The 20,722-nt window shown below is 38.0% G+C and overlaps 1 protein-coding gene across 1 annotated transcript in view; it reads left to right on the top strand.

The window, feature by feature from the left end:
* LOC139692241 (uncharacterized) overlaps positions 1–6,497 on the top strand; it is a 34,955-nt gene extending 28,458 nt beyond the window's left edge. Inside the window, exon 5 of the mRNA XM_071590312.1 lies at positions 6,451–6,497. Coding sequence (XP_071446413.1) covers positions 6,451–6,490 — 40 coding nt within the window. The 3' untranslated portion in view covers positions 6,491–6,497. The remainder of the gene's footprint in view (positions 1–6,450) is intronic.
* Positions 6,498–20,722: the final 14,225 nt, after the last annotated feature.

Genomic DNA, 20,722 nt, shown 5'->3' with positions numbered 1-20,722 from the left:
ATATATACCGCGTGTTAAAAAAGTGGTATCATTGGTATCACTTTTGGTGCCAATGATACCACATACTCTTATGGTATATTATTAAATATAAAATATATTTAATACATGTATGCTATCGGAGAAAAGAATAATTACGCTGTAAAGTGGATCGATAATATTTCTATTTTAATTGTTCTTAAATAAGCCAAAACACTTGGATGAAGTAACAAGAAAATGAAACAAATTCGGCTCAATTATTTAGGTCCAATTAATTATATAGCCCGGAAAATTTAACAGCATGAGTCATATCTACGCAATCTACACAATACCTGGAAAGCCGCCGTAAGGGTGTGTGGCGGGAAGCCTTAGGTCACCAGCCATGTATGCAAAATGCCAATCATGTCAGCTCTACACAAATATGAGTTTCATCATTCCCTCGAAAAATGTTAATCACTCAGAAGAAAGTACTTATATCTAAGAAAATAAATACTTGGTTATTCCACATATATTTTTTATTAAACACCTCACTTTATTTTATTACTTTTATTAAACACTCACCCACATTTTTTAGTGTTTAATAAAAAAATATATGTGGAATAACCAAGTATTTATTTTCGGAAATGAATCGCTTTCACAAAGTGACGCCTGAAACCATTCTATTCATAAAGTACTTATATGAAACAATATGCAATACCAGCATACGTATATTCAAATCATGCGTTAGAACTGTTAAATATATGGGTCTATTAAATAAACAAATAACATGTAGGATATCGGAAAATTATATGCTAAGCTAATCTTATTTATCTCCTACTCCATTGCTGTCATATCTATTTAGCTCTCTAATGGTGCAAAGAAAAATCCATATTTTATATTTATCCGTTCTACAATAAATCTCCTTGATTTAACGCTGGTGATTAGATCTACCGTAGTAAGTCGGGGCTATTAATAAGTATTTAACATTCTCAGATAAGTAACCTGCCTTAAATTAACGCAGTAAATTCAACTGTATTTAAGTCTATGGTCAACTAGAGGCTCTTATTCTAATTCTTCCAATAATGCCGTGACACTACTAACTTGCTCATAACAACTTTTTACAAACCTAGCTGCTCCACATTTAACTCGATATAGTTCCAAAATTAAGTTCTATCTCATGAAGATCCCATACACCTGCACCATACTCGAGGTGGGACCTAACTAACGTGAAAAAACAAAGGTCTGCGACCCTTTCATTACAATTCCCAGGTATCCATTTTATGAATTACAAATTCAAAGCTACAATCTCGGAAATTTCACGAATGTGTTTTCCTCTGGATTTATCCGAAGTTATCTTTACACCTAAGTATTTTACTGATTCTACGTGTGTTATGTTGGTTCCCAAAATCCATCGAAAAACATTTATTCATATTTAATTCTAACTCCCATGTCTCGCACCACTTTTGGATTGCATCTAGATGGTTAGCTGATGATACTCTATGTTAATGATTAGATATTTCCCTTTGTATCACGGCATAGTCAAAAATTTAGACGAATTTTACTAGAAACCTGAGACCTGATGACATTAATGAATAAAAGGAATCATAGCGGACCGATAAAACTTCCTTCCTTCCTTAACCCAGTCTGTTTCATATTTTTCTATCCCGTAGCTTCCCAACTTTTAGAGCCAATTCTTACTCGTATGAGTGACTTCTTCGAATGACTTTTTAATCATAATCATCTAATCATACCATCAATCTGGACGTATTGTCTCCCGAGACCAGATTATTATGAAAGAAAAGTGCCAGTTTGGACTCGCAAGGTCTACCCTTTCGGAAACCCGTGTTGGTTTTCTGCATGTAAATTCTGCGAATCGAGATATTTCATGATTGAACTTACAACTATGCACTCCAACATATCGCATGAGATGGATATGAAGGAGATGGGTTGGTAATTAATCGGGTCTTCTACAAGCGCTGCCCGATAAATACGGGAACTGAGGCCATAAAACGTTTTGAAAAATTCAGTCTACATCGATTAGGTGTCCTTCAAAGTACTCTCCATATGATGCTGTGCACCTATTCCATCTTCTTCTCCACTGTTCAAAGCACCCTTGGAAGTCCTCGGCAGTTAGGCTTTTTAGTTTTGTCATTGTTTCTTGCTTTATTGTGTTCACATCTTCCCAGTGATGTTCTCTCATCACATTTTTGCATTCTGGGAATGGGAGAAAGTCGCAGGGGGCAAGATATGGCGAATAAGGAAGATGATCAAGGATATTGATTGAATTTTTTTTTCAGAAACTGGCGAACAATTAATACTGAATGTGCATTGTCATGGTGAAGGATCCATCCATAGCCTTGAGTCAAATTTGGTCGCACGCGATCTCTCAAACCCTTGAGAACTGTAAGGTAGAACTCAGCATTTACTGTTTGTCCATCAGGAATAAATTCATGATGAACAACACCTTTGACATCAAAGAAAACTAGGAGCGTGACTTTGATTTTCGACCGGCTTTTTCTTGATATTTTGGTTTCATTTAATCCACTTGAAAACTGATGTTTTCTTCAGAGCAATATCACCGTAAACAGCTATCAACATTTCAATAATTTATTGATAACTTTTACCGCACTTCACCAAAAACTTGATTTTGATGCGTTGATTTCGTCAATTTCCATTCTCGACAAACAGTAAAAACAAGGACAATAGAAACTAACATAATTGGCACCATACGCACAGCTTGAAGACAGACAGCTCATTGGGTCTCAGGCAACTAGCGCCGCAAGTGGCCGGGGCCCGCGTCATGGCCGCCAGGTTGCACCAGTATTTATTGGATAGACCTCGTATGTTGCCTTTTTCAAATATTGGGACTAACGTTAAATACTTTCTAGTCTGTTTACGGAGCGATCATTTAGGGATTCATAAAATATTATTTCCAAGAAAGGAGCTATTTCTGAGGCCATCATTTTGTATACGCGAGTAGGAATTTGATCTGGGCCAGAAGATTTGTTTGGACTAATGTCTTTAAGTTGGCTTTCGACTTTAGGGAAAGATTTCAAAATTTTAGACATAGGTTCATGCGAGTGATCGGACGCTGACTCGGATTTTTCCTGTGAACGATCATTAAAAATGTTATGAAAACAGTGGTTTAATGTTTTAGCTTATTCTAAACATGTGGTAAGTTTTTGCCGTTGTTTGTTAAGGAGGGCACTTCTTTACCTGAACCTCCCGTACATATGACCAAAACGCTTTTGGATTATCGTCCAAATATTCACCTATACTTTTATTTAAAAATTCTGTCAACGCCTGGCGAGATGTTTTCCTGGCCAAAGCTTTAGCTGTTTTATAGTTATGTAGTGTTTTATTTTACTTCTTGTTAGACTCGTCCTTGAATGATTAATATAATTAATCATAGAATCTCGTTGAGAAACATTTTAGAGTAAAAATATTATATCTCCTGGAATATCTACGGGATTACTAATAAGAACTGAGATCAAATCCATGTGAAAGGTTGAAAAATTATGAAAATGATTCAATTCAAATATATTTTTGACAAATCCCCAATTTGATTCCTAATATTTTCAAAACTGCTAATTATTTAAAATTAATATGGAAAATAAACCATTTTATCCTAAATATTAGTCTGAGAAATTATCCATTTCATCTGTCCTTTAAATGTTCTAAACTAAATTAGTAACTCCCATTCACGCGATTCTAATTTTTTATGTTTTTAAAACAATTATTGTATCATTCTCTGGACTTTCTCTTCTTTTCTCATAAACAGGAGTATAATGCTCCGTTTTGTCTAAATTATGCACACGACGATGATAAATGGGCCTTGAAACGCGTTGTACGCAATAAATCGTGGAAAATTACAATTTTCATCATTCCGGATTATATCCATCCATGGTAAAGAATCTCTGCAGCAGGTTTAAACACTGAAAAAAGCTGACACGAACCAAAGTCACCATATCCTTGGTAGGATTAGGGGCGCAAGATGTCACGGGACGGTCATTTAAAATGCTCGCCTTTGTATTTGACCGACCGGGAGAAGGCGAGAGAAATGGGTGAAGGGTACCATAAACGAATTAGCCACAGCGTCACACCCGAAATGAGTCAATTGCAGGGAAGGGGATGCATTCCCTCTTCGTGCCTTACAGTTATTATATTTCCTCCCAATTCCGTCGTCCCAAGCCTCCCAATGCCTCCTCTCCTCAGGCTACTCATCATTAAAACGGCCCGCGCTACCTCCACCAGCTATCTCCCTCTATACTGCTTCCCTTTCCGAGTGACCGGAAAAATTCCTACCCTCTGAGTTGATTAGACGCCAAAAAAAAGACTGAATCTATTTGGGAAGATATTCTCTCCAATGACGCCTAGTGCCCCTCCCTTGGCCAACACTCCGCCCTTCGCCCCAACCCCTGAAAATTCCCTCTCCCCCTTCCCCAGAACCTCCCGTTCCCTCCCTCACACAAAAATCTCACACTAAGAGGAAATTTCGCTTCCCCACACGTCCACGAAACTAACGCCTAAAATTTTTAGGGCCCTGTAATTATGGGGCTATCTGGGAGACCTGACTACCACTTGGGACGGACCACCCCGGTTGGCGGCGGAAGGGAGAAGGCGGGAGTGGAGATTCCATAAAGGGCGGCCGTGAGCGGCGCCGGAGTCCTGAGCACGCGTGCCTATCCTTCGTGAAAAAAACGCACTCACGTTTGCGAGGGAAGATGACGTGGGAAGAATGGCGAGACCGGAGTTGTAGGTGCCGAACTTTTTACGAGCAAAACCCAATGAATGCGCAAGATCAGAGATTTCGCGGGAGACGATCTACTTCCCCAAAACTATCTTGCTTAATTCACTTTTACCATCACAGACGAGGCAGCAAATCAATCCAGGTATTGGGTTACAGCAGCTTTCCAAACTATCCTGTTCCCTGTCAAACTCTCCCCATATAACTTCATGTATTGACAAATTCTTACCGCAGTTTATCCTTGGCTTCCCTCCATAATTCATCCTTTTTCCATTAGTTATCATCAGTAGAATACGTGTATCAGTAGAAAAACGTGGCCTCCATTATAGTCTCAAGAAGTGTTCAATTAGAGCCTCTCTCCTCCTGTTTAATTTGTAAAAAAGTAGAATCCATAAATGACTCTCAATTGTTCTGTTTCTAATATCCATTCAAAAATAGTAACAAGTAACAAGTCGTTGCTACTTCTGGTACGAGTAGAAACCGTTCTCCGTCATTCCTATTCCGCTAACAATTTCCCTTTCCTTTCTGTCACTGCTAGTCATCCTGCTGCTTAAGTAGCTAAACAGGATCTTTCTCTAGCCCTGCTAGAAAGACCATCTACTTTACGTTCACTGCAGGCATCTTAGCTTTGACTTTTCACATTTCAAATTTGTACTTGGATAATTATTCTATTTCATAAAAACAATAAAATTTTAAAAAAATCAAATATTAGAAAATAAAATAAAATGACTTTCTCCAATAATTATTCGATAAAATATATCAGTTTCTAACCGGAAATGAGCATTATTTAGTATTTTGTGACACAAACCCCATCCACGGGATCTAGATAGTCGAATAAGTGTTTTTTATTTTATTTTCGACAAAAAAACTCCACCGGACGCATAGAGCCATCAATTGCTCTATTGGCCAGTGCATTTGCCTAAAACTGCCATGTACTACCGGATACATTTATTACAGATTACGTATGCCATTGACCTCATGGCGTTTATTTATATTTAACAGTAAAAAGGCCATGGGTTGGAGAATTAATTCTCAGAGCGCTTTATAAAACAATCAAAGGTTATTAGCAACGCTTCAACGAAAATAGCCTTACTATGATCTATCTTGTAAGTTTTAGTCGATAAGAAAAAATCTGAAAAAATACGAGCAGAATACGAATCTATTGCAGCCAGTGCGATGGAGAAGGAAGGCCTACGGAGTTTTACAGAAACAAGTTTCTCTTGCTAATTGACTCAAAGATTTTTCAAGCAGCGCAGCGATCAAATGCCAGGAAATTAGGGCGGCGAGGAAATGATTGCAGAGCTGGAGGTGGAAGTGGTCGTATAACCAAGGATTTTTTCACCAGTGTAATTTCTCCACACTTGAAAATTCGAGGAATCATCAAAAAAATTTCCAGTAATCAGGGGGGAAATATTTACTTGGTGAAGGCCAGCAGCTATTGATTACAATTTCCCTACTGTGTGAAGGTACTCCTTAAATAGTGAATGAGAAAAGCGGAGTGAATAATACGCCCGAAATAAATACGGAAATAACTTCGCACGGAAGCAGAAGAGCTGAAGGTAACGTGAAAACTCAACAGCGATATGAGAAACAAATAATTTTAATGATACGCCCTTACTAGCTTTAATAGAAAAAATGCATCCAAATCCGTTCACCGAAGGCAATAACACTCATTTATAATTTCTAATAGAAAGCCTTCGTTATTCTTATTACTCTAACCTTATCCCTCTTGCTTCTTCCATCGCCAGGGATCCTGCTTCGGCTGGTAAAAGTTTTCAAAGAAGATAGGATTTGCAGGATAGGACGTGATTTTAAATGCGATGCGTGCTCCATCGCATTTATGCCTGTATGCCTACAGGTCCCAAACCAGAGGACTCAGTTGAGCAATTTAAGTGCTTTGAAAACTAATGCCAATAAAATTTATGAAAATCAGTCGTGCCACATAAAAATACGCATTTTTTGTTTATGCTTACCTAATTGCTTATCATCAATATGGACAGAATGATAAACTATCAGCCGTTAGTTGGTACGTCTACTGTGCAGAAAGCCCAGATGATCCTCCAGCTTCACTCAAGCAGCGTGATTTTTCGGGGACGGAACAATCTTAGGAAATCTTAGGTGCCAAATATATGGAACTGCTCTCCCGCCATTATGTGTGAATTTAACGAAGTATAAAGCTAATTACAAGATGAACTCCAACCGCATTCGTAAAATCAAACATTTGGTTGATTTCTGTGCTTAGAAGGCTTGTGTTAAGAGTATCGGGAACAATTTTTTCCTGAGGTATGTGTACGTTGCAGCTCGCTCGTACCACGTAGGTTTAATTAATGGGGATCTGATCTTTAACACGCGTCAAACACCAATCACCTGCAAGCGTTAGTGAACCCCTGCCGAGTGACTGGGTGCAAGCGCGAAATGTAGCGAACGATTGATCAGCGGTATGCCAACAAATTTTTTGTTGGACTGGAGAAATCGGGTACGAAGCCGTTGGTCATGATTTTTAAAGTGTTTAAGGATGAAAGCATGTCACAAGCGGCAGTTTTAAAGAGGCACAAGCTCTTCAAAGATTGCCGAGAGATTGTGGAGGACGAGCCCCGCGCTGGATGACCGTCAACGACAAGAACCGACGTTAGCAAGCAAGGTGTGCGCGAAGTGTTTAATTCAGACCATCGGTCAAGTGTACGCAGGATATCAGATCGTATTGGCATTGATAAGATGACAGTTCACAACATTATCGTTGAAAATTTGGCGATGCGAAAGTCTCCGTTAAACTCGCCCAGAAGGTCTTGAGCACTTGATGCTCTAAGGTTACCGAATACCTGGCGAAAAACGTCATCACGATGATTCCCCCACCCCCTTAAAGGCCTGACTTGGCACCGGCAGACTATTTCCTAATCTCAAAAGTAAAATCCTTCCTCGAAGGACACAATCATTAGACCCTAAGTGCCGTCAAAGAACTTACAAGCGTAACCCAAAGGGCCTTTCGGATTCCGCGTACCAGAGAGTCTTAGAGTCGTGAAAAACCCGCTAGCCAAAGTGCGTTGACACTTTAAGGATGTACTTGGAAGAATTTTGAGGCATTGCAGCAATATCTGAAATAAATCTAATTTTCCGATACTTTTTATAAAAAGCCTTGTACCTTCACTGTGCATGCGGTATGCAGGCATGGTCATTGATATGGGTGTAGAGTCTGTAAATGACGCAGAATCTCCCCCAACCTCAAGCTGTATACCTCATTTTTTCAGAGTCAAAAATTCATCAGCGGCAACTGCAAAAGGCCTCGCCTCCCGCATCGAACAAATTAACAGCTTGCTTAAAAAAACACCCATGGGCATACCATCTCATTATCAGGAGAATTCAATTTCGGAAGCTTTTCGGAATTGTGAGCATGCAGTAGTTAGTAGCAGGCGTCAGAGGATTGGGGTGAAAAATGTGGTTCCTGGATCTCCGCCGTTAATTGAAAAATAAATCGGGATATTGAGTGAAATTTCCACCCGCGGCACATTTTTCAATCTAGTAATGTCGTGTTAAAGCGGCTCCGAGATGTATAAAAATCTAAAAGGAATGGAGAAATGGAGAGATTCGTCTGCTACCGCTGTAACTAGGTAGATAGGGAGAAGAAAGATGTGAGGTTTTTTGTGGATGGAATGGAACGTAGCAATTTACAGGGAGCTGGAAAGAAGGAATGAAGAGAGACATTACTTAAATGCTCCCTTTGGAGATAGATTAGGAATGGAATATTCACAAGAATTTAAAAAATTCTGTGGCAATCATAAAAAGCAGATAAAGACTTGGCAATACTAGTTCATTTTAGTCTAAACAATTTAGGCTTATTGTGAATAATCTTAATGAAACAATTATCAAAATATATATTTCAGGGTAAAATATATATACTCTGACATATAGTCTATATCCACCGTAATGATCTTAATATTGAAATAGACAAAATTAGACAGGGTTTTCTTCGGGGATACCGTAAATACGTACTTGCGTGTCGGTCCAAAAAAGAAACCTTCCAATCAATGAATTTTGATTCTGTACAAGCTCAGTTTTACGAGGTAATTTATTCCTTTCTAATAAAGAATTAATCTTTATAACTCTCACATCCCGTGTCTTACGTTCAGACACCTACATCATATCAGCTAGGCTAGGTTTGTGAAAAGTTCTAATGAACAAGGTAGCAGTGTCATAACACTATTGAAAGAATTAGAATGGGAGCCACTAGTTCACCACAGGTTTAAATACAGGTGAAATTTACTGCGTAAATTTGAAGCAGGTCACTTATGTGACGATAGGCCCCGACTTACCATGGTAGATCAAATCACGTGCATAAAATCAGGGAGACAGTAAATCGGATTGATTACGAATGTTGTTTTTCCCTCGTACCATTAGAGATCAAAATAGCATTTGAGTAGGAGGTAAATAGGATTGGCTGTACATATATTCTGTCCAAATCCTGCATGTTATTTTTTTACTTAATATACGCATGATTTTAAGAGTTCTAACGCATGATTTGAATATGCGTATTCTGTTATTGAATATTAATGCACGCAAGTACTTTCTTCCGTGTGATTAACTCTGTACGAGTGCATGATCAGCCTAATATTTGTTTAGAGGTGACATAAATGGGATTTTTCATGTATGGCCGGTGACCTGAAGCTCCCCGCCACACGCCCTTACGGCGGCTTTCGGTGTATTGTGGAGATGTAGATGTAGATATCCAGCGGACGTAACGGCGGAGTTTGCCTGGAGGTCTATAGATATTAACTTTTACTATGCGATTCCCGGTAAACCTGAGTTCATAAAATAAATGTAAAGGAAAATAAAATATCTCTCCTATAGGATAGTTAACCTTACCTTATTACTCCGTTTAAATATCTTCATAGGCACTCTATAGTGCATTTTATGGCTACAGTTTAGGCTAATGATCATTCTAAACCAAGCATAACCATAGTATATTAGCATTAAAAGGTTATACGAAGTAATATCACAACTCACACAAAAAAGTAGAGGAGTTGCAGCATATTTATGCATGCTTCAATACTAATACATATCATTTAAAGCGAATTACTCTAACAAAACTCTGGAGATATGCTAGGGATGATATATTATACTGCTTGGAAGTAATGCCATTCAGTTTAAGACCCAGGAGTGTTTTGCCTAGTTTGTACCTCCTCGGCGTCTGAGGTTTAAACCTCTCTCCTCAGCTCCGGTGAAATGGACACTCTGGCAGTATTAAGGTATATAGCTAGCTGGTGGGTGCTTTTGATTGTTAATATTGGTGGTCATCCTGTTCCGATAAACTGAAAATTTTCCTAACAATGGGGTCATCACCATTATGATATAGCTCATACAGGGCTTACAAGCCATAAGAAATATATGAAATATTTTCCTTAAAATTTTACAGAATTTTCTATAATCAATTTATATCGATAAATTATCAGCATTTTTAAAAGGCATATCTAGTAAAACAATACTGCCAAAATTTTAGTTCTAAAGGCTAAAGTAGTGTTGTGTATGTTTTATTCTTAGCATACTTAACCGGCATTAGATAATCAGTGGCTTCTCTTGTCCTTGATACGATTTTTCACGGCGAAACTCCAACCGTGAACGCATTTATTTACAATCATATGCGTGACTGAGCTATGTGTAATTTTGGCATTTCCTAAAGAGCGTATTATTCGACATCAATAACTTTTATGTTGGAATTTTTTCCAATTAAAAAAAACGTGAATTTGTGAAGGAGACGGACCTTAGCTCGAATAATTTAACGCGGCAATTCACCCTTAGCATTGAGACGAAGATTTCACAAGAACGGCCACTCTCACAAACACAGTATTCAATCCCGCAGGTGAACACGGGTCATAAATCCCTGCAGCGCGCATTGCGTGCCGCGGGAAGACACGCATTTTTTTCCATAAGATACCTCTTGTGCCAGTCAGTGCACACGCTGGACTTGGTGAGAGGTGACAGGAGGAGGAGTGGGGGGAGGACTGTTGCTGGAGGTGAAAGGTCAGGGATTTTGCTGCGGAGAGGATCGGGGGATTGTTTGGAGTTGCCCTTGGCCGTGGGATCGCTTTTCAGAAGAAATTTATGGCGGAGAAGCTGTGGGGCGATAGAGAAGGAGAAAGGGGTTTGTGCCAATAAAATCCTCCCAAAGGAGGGGAGAAGAAAAGAGGAGAGATGACGGGAGGAAGGAGGAGAGGTGGTGGGAGGCGAACAGGGCGGTTCATTAAAGTGATCGCTGATTGCATTCGCGCACGGTCGACGAGTGACCAAGGGGAGGTAAGACCATGAATAAAACAGCCACGCAGGAATACCGAAGACGACCGCTACGTTCCTTCTCTCATAGCTCTCAAAGTGTTTCTTCAAGTTTACCTTACGTTAATAGCGTCCATATTCAGTACTCAAAAATGCTCTCAATAAGTATTTCATCACACGATAGTTATAGTGGTTGATGTAATTCCTGCCATTTGGAAATTGGGGTAAATTCTTAAAATGGAATTAAAAAAGAAGTATAATTAAATGTCAAGAAATAGTTAAAATTTGTTAAAATAGTTCTCTTGATTCGTCCACAGGCGGCAAAATGGTCACAGATGAAGAAGCAGTGCCTACTTCTTCTGCGGTATGAGGGAACAACTTTAAAAAGTCAAAATAGCTACACAATACCACATCTAGATGAGTTCGGTATACTTCTCGGGTATTCATCGCGTTTTATGCCTGGGGCTGAAACTGGTCAGTCTCCGAAAGAACAGTACGATATTTACAAGGTATAATTTTAACGACTGGATTCCTAATAATCAAACCTCAGTGAAATATATTATAATTCTGATATTGTCATGAATTAAATATTTGAATGTCAACAATGACTATAGTATTTCAATGAATTTCTTTACATATTTAATATTAGAATCCTGTCTTATGGGATAGACGCCGCGAATGTCAGCCATCTTCGAATCAATACTTTCATGGAGGCCTTGTAAATAAAGTGCACGTCTATTTCCTGCTTAAAATTATCAAAGCCATCGAACCTACCGCACATTTAACGTTTAGTCCTCTTTTTGCTAAAAAGTTAAAATAGACGCATTGAATAAATCTCCAAACCAGATTAAGTATCAGAAAAATATTGATTAATCGTTTAAAAGTGATACATTTGTTAGTTATAACAAGGAGACCTATTGAGGGTTAAATTTAAGCAAACTTTAACATTTATTACGCTAAAATATGAAGTAGGAAGGTAAAGAGGATTTTATAATGAAGATAAAGAGGATCCATCTTCATTACGACAGAAAAAGATCCAAAATTACAGCGTTAAGGCGTGCTAAATGCAAAAATATATCAGAGTAGTAAGTTACTTAACCAACCCGTTACTAATGAGGGTAGAGAAAGAAACTTTGCACTTCCACATAAAGATTTATTACTTCACACGACCTTGGTTTCGATGCTCCGCATCATCACCTGATGATGATGCGCAGCATCAAAACCATGGTCGTGTGAAGTAATAAATCTTTAGGTGGAAAGGCAAAGTTTCTTTTTACCCTCATCATGAAGGTATTCCACAAAGTTAAGCCTGAAACTGTTATGTTAATCCGTTACTGACAGTAAAACATCCATGATCATGATAAAAATGAGCCTGAGGCTTTCAAATGAGAAGTCAAGCGTGATATTCATTCACATAATGGAAATATATAAATGTGACTTGAGGTCTGAGAATTGGAAAACTTTTAAAATTTATATTAATTAAATTTAATTTTCCGAACCATCAGAAAAGAGTGAAGCATTGTCCCGTATTTTAAAGGAATATATTTGACTTCGTGGATACCAGTTGACCAATTTTATTCTTGAAAACCTTTAGAATTTGCAGGGATATAGATGCTAGGATTCTCATTCCTTCTCCAGGACAGAATTCGTTACTAGAGATGGGCTGTTCATTTCGACAGTCACCGAAGGACCACCGTTTCCTACGGCACACGATCAAGGTCCAGACGGTGAAGGGGGATGGTTATGGTAAGGAGCTTCAAATGGAAATGGATAGTAAATGTTGATCAAAGGGACGGTAGGAGGTATGGAAAGGCCTTCTTGAACTTCTTCCTTCCCTATTGCCCAACCTATCTACTGAGGACCGCCGAGTGTCCATCAAGACGGTTAAGAGGAGGAGAGGATGACCCTGAGTCAATCGGAGTGGGAGGGCGCCACCTAAATGGTTCTTTATAGCTCAAGTCCCCATCCAAACCTCCATTTCTCCCTCCCGTTCCCCTTAGGCGCGGGATGAGTTAGCGGTCTATTGTCTTACCCCGCGTGAATCTCTGTGGAGCGCTCAGGAAGAGGTCGATGGATGGAAAAAGGGAGTGGGAGACATGTAGTGGTGGTGGTGGGGAACACACAATGAAGAATCGGAGGGAAAGGAGGCAGGTGGGTATAGGGGAGAGCGCAAGGAAGGAGGAGGACTCAATTCTTTCAATCAATCGAATGATAATCTTAAATTCCTCAAGGAATACTTATGGTACGAATCTCTTCATATACAGTGATCTTAGGGGCAATCTTCTTTTTGCCATTAGATGTGAACATAAAGTCCTTTTTATTCCCCTCTCAACGGCATCATTAAGTTAAATCACGGAATACTAACAAGCATTCTCCAATGAAAACTAATGCGAAGCCGTACTAACATGTCCTATCCTCTTTTACATGGCCATTTCCCAAAGAAAACTTAAGATAAATGGGTAGAAAGTTAAAGTAGGAGGTAAGACCGATGAGCATTATTTTGGCCCTTTAAAGATACATATTTTCCACCTAATGAATTACGCAAAGCCTACCTTCAAGTTCTAAGATCTCTCTACATTAACCAGGGACCTGGTACTGCCCGATCTCAGGAAATGTGTGCGGGTTTTATAGCGCCGGGATATCTTGTTGCTCTCTATTTTTTTCTGCAATTATGATATGTCCATCACATTCTCTTGCAATGCCCTGAGATTAAAGTGCCTTCTTTTTCAATGTGAGCTACAAAACACTACCGTGAAAACAACTATTCCAATGGCTTTAACACTTCAAAAATACGTACTAACGACGGACTATAACTGGCAAAGACAGAGCCGGATACTACCAGGACAAATATTTTTTGCAAAACGAGGACAGAAAAATGGCTGTCGTGACGATAATTGGAAATATTCACCCTGTACTAATCTACCAGAGAAAACTCGTGAGTTTGATATTGCTCTATTAAACTTCACGTATAATGTTAGAAGCGAACCAAATTAGTACTCATACTAATCATACGTTGCACCTGTTTTTTTGGGCTCAAGCTATATCCAGTCATGTCCCAAGATTTATTTTTTTAAACGTTCCCTTGGGGTCTTGACTGCTATTAACATCAATTAAAGCTTATCACTTTCTTATAAGTATATACGTATATTTCTCAGTAAGATTTCGATCACTTCGCAAGTGTCCTTCAAATCTGTTCTTTTTGTATCAAATGATTAAAAAAATATTTTATTGAAAACCATTTAAACTTTTTAATTAAAAATAGTTTTTCCCAGACCACTCCAGAACACTTACTTTTGGATGAAAGACTTCCGCGGTGGTTAAACTGTGAAACCCAAAAGCTGGTGGCCCTCATTTCTCAACACAACAATCTTTATCTTACCAGTTTGTTTTTATCCCCAAAAGTTCTCTGTTTTATATTGCTGGACGACAGTTTTTCCCATTATTTTCTTGATTTTTTATAAGTCGGTATGAAACAAGGGAATATTGATGTTTTCACAGGGTAATTTACGAATATTTTGGGAAAAGCTATCAAGTCAAAACCACTCGACCCAGGTCAAACAAAAATAGTTATAAAGGTACGAAATGCGTGAATGTACTTAATTTCCAAAAATATAGCAACATAATTGAGTGTATCCCAAAAATCATAGGCGCTGGGCGAGAAAGTTTCACTTTTCTTTAATTTAATTGCCTATATTATAAAAAGGCTTGCCCAAACTCTCGCTCCCATGTCAAAGAGAATTTATGTAAAAATAACAGATACATGACATATTATCAGTGATTATTGAAATTATTTTAAGCAGAAAGTATCAGTGATTATCGAAAGTTGTGGTAGCAAACCCATAAAAATCCATTATATGAACATTTTTGACGATAGGAAAATAAAATGAAGACCGATTATAGATTTTTTTAATCGCAAAATGACGTGTCGTTACAGTCTGTGTCATGTAGTTGTGTGGGTAAGATCTAATTAATTCCGCAAGGAATAAAACGATATGAGATATGGGGTATAAATATGTAAACTGTCGTAATAACTTCGTCGGAGGTGTGGTAAAATATAATTTATGCATGTAGTCTTTCTTTATTTTGACGCTAAAATATTTCTCTTGAGGCAATTTTAATCCTTTATTCCTCATTTAGAGCCGTATCTTTGCCAAAAATTACCCATTAGTTCAAATATTGAGCTATTTCTTTGTGGTGTAAGAAAGGACTAATGGATGTGTTGAAGTGACGTGACAAGGGAAATAGGATAAGATTTCGGAGAGAGAGAAGAGTAGGCGCCTGGAGTGTTGACCACCCACAATACTCCCCATCGACAGAAAATGATTCGTGTGCATATTTAATGCGTGGTGTCGCTCGGAGATGCGTTAGAAGATTAAGCACGAATTCATGCATATAATTAACTCTAACACACGAGGCTATTTCCCAACCGCTTTCCGTGTTTCATGAGCACTCATATTCATTCACAGACGTTTCGTCCCAGTGATTAATCGAGAGCAGTTTTTGGAGCGCAACTCGGGAATCGAATCGTCTCAGGAGATCCAGAACATAAGCTCCAATGTTAAAAATCCATTAGTATTACTCCTCATTCCAATCCAGATCATCTCCAAACTCCGTCTTCCTTGTAAATTGGTTTGATGACAGACAGGACCATCTGGTTCCGCCATAATGAAGTCGGAAGTTTTTGCTTCTCGTTTATTCCTCGACCAGCTACCGTGCAGCCTTGTGCGATTTTTTAAATGTATTATATGAAGCGTATTATTAAACCGTCTTCATATTTCATTTTAAATCAAGTAAATTTTTCCCGCACACTTTTGCTACGTTTTAAAGGGCGATCCACAGGGAATGGACATTTCTATACTGAAACTCACTTTAATTAAAGATGAAAACACTAATTTCTTAATCAAGGATGAAGAAATATGGGGAGGGAACGTGGCGAGTTCTCAAAATACTAATACGTTGCCATGTCTTGATATCAGTTTCTAAAAATACCTGTTTCATTGCAATCTATTGACGAAAGGCTTCTTATTCTCTCATAAGCTTCATATTCTCCGCATGTGGGTTATGGCCTATAAGATTTATTCTCCTAGGTAAAAAATGTACGCGCAAATATTTTCCCAATAAAAATTTACTTAAGAACAAAAAAATGGGAGGAGTGAGTTAGATATTAGCTTTTTAATATGTTATCATGTTCTATTATGAATTTCTTGCTTAAACTGTGCATTACCGTCATGTGACATTCTTAAGCTTAACATTCTCTGAAAAATATGGGCAATACCCTTTAATCTTCCTTCTATTGCACATTTTCTTGATAGTTCCCCTAATTAAGAATTAGGAAATTTCTTCGGATGTTTTGCAAGGCATCAAGAACAAAAGGCTTCTGCTGCCTTATTATTTCACCCTTTCCTTTTATTCATAAAGTAACAGGGCCCGAAATCATGTAGATTGAATCTAGAATTGTAAATTAATGGACTTACGTCGTAAATAGGAAATTATTTGCCTTGTCTTCGATGACGTCGGTATCCTCCATCTGCTCACCGACCCCTCTCCGCCCCAACCTTCCTCTACTCGGTCCACAAACTTCTCACTCTTCCCCCTCAGGCACTCTATTAAGATCTAAGATTTCGCAGGTTTCTCATCCCATTTCTGTAGCCGATACCAGGTTGGCGTGCATGCACTTAACAGTAAAGTGGTAAATGGGATCTAGCTCCACGCTGCGTGTTATAAATGGTGGCTTTCCCCGTCTATCCTGCCTTATCCATCCCTCGCACCCTATCTACATTGTGTGAGCCAACATTAAAGAATACTCAACGATGAGAAATGAGATACGAAAACCAACATCGAGTCTGAAAGCAGTAACGTGGAAGTAGTCATTTCGTCAATTTTGAACGAATCGAAGTCTCAACCGAAATACCATTGGTAACATCATACTGAAACGGTTCAAGCTATTCAAGTCTGAGGCAGGAAAATAGTTTTAAACAACATCTTCACGATAAAATGCGGATTAAAATTAATTCACCCTTATATTTAAATCATTAATGGCCAAATTCATGCATAGTCAGTTACGTTTGATTCCAGATATGAGCATCCAGATACTGTTCATGTGCACTCGAGATACTTCCATGAACTCTTTTTCTACCCATTACTTCCTTTGAACTTCTCTGTCCTTCCTTTCCAGCAAACATTTGATGAAATATTAACGCAAAAGTAATGCCGATAAACAATGGATTTCCGAATGAATTATAAAAGATATAAATATTTAACACTAAGTTCTCAAAGAACAAGAAAAATATGAATCGGGAATATATATATAAAAACAAAGCACACAACAAGTTTAACAAGTTTATTGATCTACATTTAATATGACTGAAAGAGAATAAAAACTGTTTCCCATGGTAAACGTAATCAGAAATTCTTTTGACTCTATTCATGAAAAAACTGTGAAATTTGAAGTTGAAAAGAAAAATCATATGCCCGATTTCCGACATAAATTATATTTTAGAGGTAGTATAAAAAGTCTAATTATGAGTCCATTTCAACTTATCTTATTAGATGAGCATGGATTGATTATACATAAAACTAATGAGGTACTTGTGTCTATAGTTCTAGTTCCAATTGAAGTATAATTAATAATCTAACCATGGCTCTCTGTGTCGTAAAATATGGTTATAGAACGAATGACTTGAGTTTATTTAAATAATGAGTGTTTTCTCTAATGCTGCATTGAAGAAAATATTTTTCCAGCTTGTTTTAAGTATAAAGTTACAATTAACGAAAATGAAGTTACTCAAAACAATTTATCAAATCCACTTAACACACATGCACATGGAAAATAAACGAATAAAATTCGCTTTTTCGTAAATTTTCAGAAAAAAATCGGTACACCCCTACGTACCAGCATGATAAATGACTTGGGTTCAAATTGGTCTTTTGAAAACAGTCAAAATGTTTACCACACAAATAGAAAGGTTATCTGACGTACAGGATATACGGTTGTGTCGAATAACTTGCTGGTGGTAAGCAGCATTAGTAAAATGGAAAACTCTCCTGATTGATTATATTTTTAACTATTATTTTTAAAATAATTATGTGACATGGAATTTACTGAAGTTAAAACTAAGCATTATAAAATTTTTTTGCAACTGACGATGCACGAATACTTTAGAGGGAAGTTTACGGGAACGTATTTACTTAACAGTCACTGACTTAAAGCATAAAATACTGCATATTAAAAGATTGATATGAAATTTACTATTCAATAAAACGCCGCCGTTTACCCACCACTGAAAATTAGATCATATAATGAATAGAAATAGAGAGGAGCATCGTTTTCAAATGTATCACAATATGGTTCAAATAGCAATCAAGTCGTAAATTAAGAAGAAAATTACGAAAGAGGCGTATGGATGAAGCAGATGAGCAATGTGCTATCGTTCATTTGGAGACATCATTTAAACTACATCGAAAGTCATTACGATAGTCTTTTTTATGAAGCACTAGAAATTTACGAGGAACGGTTATGAGAGGCAGGAAAAATGAATAATTAGGAAAATGGTTACAAACGCGTAGGATAATATAAAAAGACGCTTATTTGTTCAAAGTTTTTGCAAAAAGAAAAGTAATTTTAGAATGAAATAAAAAGATACAGAACAATGATGTCTGCATTGACAGAGAAAACCTTTAAGCGGTAGCAGGCACAGGATGGACGATAAATGGAAAATCGCCTTCCGTGAGAGGTCATTGAACAAGGATTTTCCCATACACTGTGGGCCATTTCGATTCATTTTAAAGCGCTAATTTCTAAGTATACATTATAATTCATTATGCTTTTAATTTTAAAGTTATTATTTCCATCATAGTGGTCAGTTGTTAAACAGTAAACCATGGTTACTGACGCCAAATGTAACGCCAATTGGCAAAATAATAAATGTGAAGGTAAAATTATGAGGCTGCCAGTATACGAACGTAGAAAAAAATGTAAAATAGTTACCCGGCAATGTTACCACCTGAATTGCCTCATAATTAAAAAAACGTATTCAGAAGTTTCTATCGTAAAAAAACGTAAATTTCTAAGCAGCAAAATATAATGTATTCTCTCTTTTTTGGAATTTATGAAATCCTGCGCGGAGTGGAGGAATTAATGGAATTTTTAAAATTTAACTTTATATTTTAACATAAATTTATTCTAAACGAAAGGATTTTTATTCTTCATTTTTATCTCTTTGAAAAGGAGTTTTTTTTCAGAACAATCGATAGGCAGAGAATATCCTATGGCAATTTTTAGTTAATGACATTTATGGCAAAGCGGAAAGCGTTTTTAAGAAAATGATATTGAAATAAATGAAGTCCAAAATCCGCAAGCAAACAGGAAATACGTAAATGACTGGCGCTACAAAAATCTATAATGTTCGACAGTGAACTTTTTGCGAATCCTTATTATAGTAATTTAAAACAAATCAACAAATCGGCTGGTTGAAAAAATCTTGTCAAAAATTCGACAAAAATGAGTGAGTGATACAAGCACAATGATTCCAAATAATTTCAATGACTTCTCAAGTCATACTGAAGTGGCACCTAATTATTCTGTGACCACGTTAACCATAGAATTAGGTTCCTTAGCATAGAACTCATTATTCGAGTAAAGTGTATCTGCTTAAATGTGTGAATAGAAACTGGAGTCATTTTTCGTTGAAATGGAATTGAGATACGCATATAATAACCCTGAAGAAGTATCAACTTTTCCTGAAGTGATCACCTGCACATTAGTTATTCTAAACTAACACCTAAAAAACCATTTTGGATGTTCCAATGACAAACTTTTATTCCCCGCACTTCAATTGCGAGAGCAATTCCCCCGCGAGGCGATGCCCTTGAAGAAAGTGACCCCTCACGTTACAAGGAAGCCCCTACCGTAATTACTTTTTTAATGTTTCTGCTGCTGGGTTGTTTTTAATGTAACAATGAACCTTTTATGGTCTCAATTTTGCCCTAAATTAACTCCCGTCCCTCCGCCTCTCATCTCCTCATTCTGCTTCGCACGCCTCAACGCCCCCCCCCCCCGTCGCCCCTATATGTTTTCCTGAGCCTCCCTTCGCCCCTTCCTTTTTCCGATTGTTCCTCGCCCGTCTCCCCACACCTTCCGTCCTACTCCCTCCCCTTTTCCCCGCGAGACCCCTTCACGAGAGAGGCCACCCAGGAGATCGGCGCGAAGACGGTAACATCCATTCCAATCGCCCCTTTGCAACATCTCCCCTCCCCTCGCATTTTCCACTCCCTCTCCCGCCCTCCTCTCTCTCTTTCTCTTTTCGCCGGGGGCCAGGAGCCAGCCAGGGCTCCGCCCCGGACCCAAACCTCCCTTCCTTATCCCTCACGCCGCGCTCCCCGGAGCCTTTTACAAAGCGTCTTCCCACTAGCGCCAATCACGTACACCTACTGCCTTTTTTCTTCTTTCACTCTCTCTTCTTTCTGCATTCCTCCAACTTTATCCCCGTCCTCATGCACTTCCTTTGACTGCATCGCTAGAATCATTCAACTGTTTTGTCTGTGAAAAAGTAAGATTTCGCAATTTCCTCTATGCAGTAAAAATTTCGCAGGAACTTTTGCGGCATTTTAAGAAGAAAGGATTAAAGGACATAGACGTGAGAAAACCATTAAGACCATTGTATTTGATGATAATTATATACACAACTATCGAATATTAAAAGGTAGTAAAGAGGCTAAGCGATTTGAAAAGACGGTGGACTGCGGTAAAGCTATCTCTTA

This window comes from Hetaerina americana, unplaced genomic scaffold, assembly GCF_022747635.1.
Source record: "Hetaerina americana unplaced genomic scaffold, ioHetAmer1.1.p SCAF_4, whole genome shotgun sequence".
NCBI classification, from domain to species: domain Eukaryota; kingdom Metazoa; phylum Arthropoda; class Insecta; order Odonata; family Calopterygidae; genus Hetaerina; species Hetaerina americana.
This window is presented reverse-complemented; position numbering and strand designations above follow the sequence as displayed.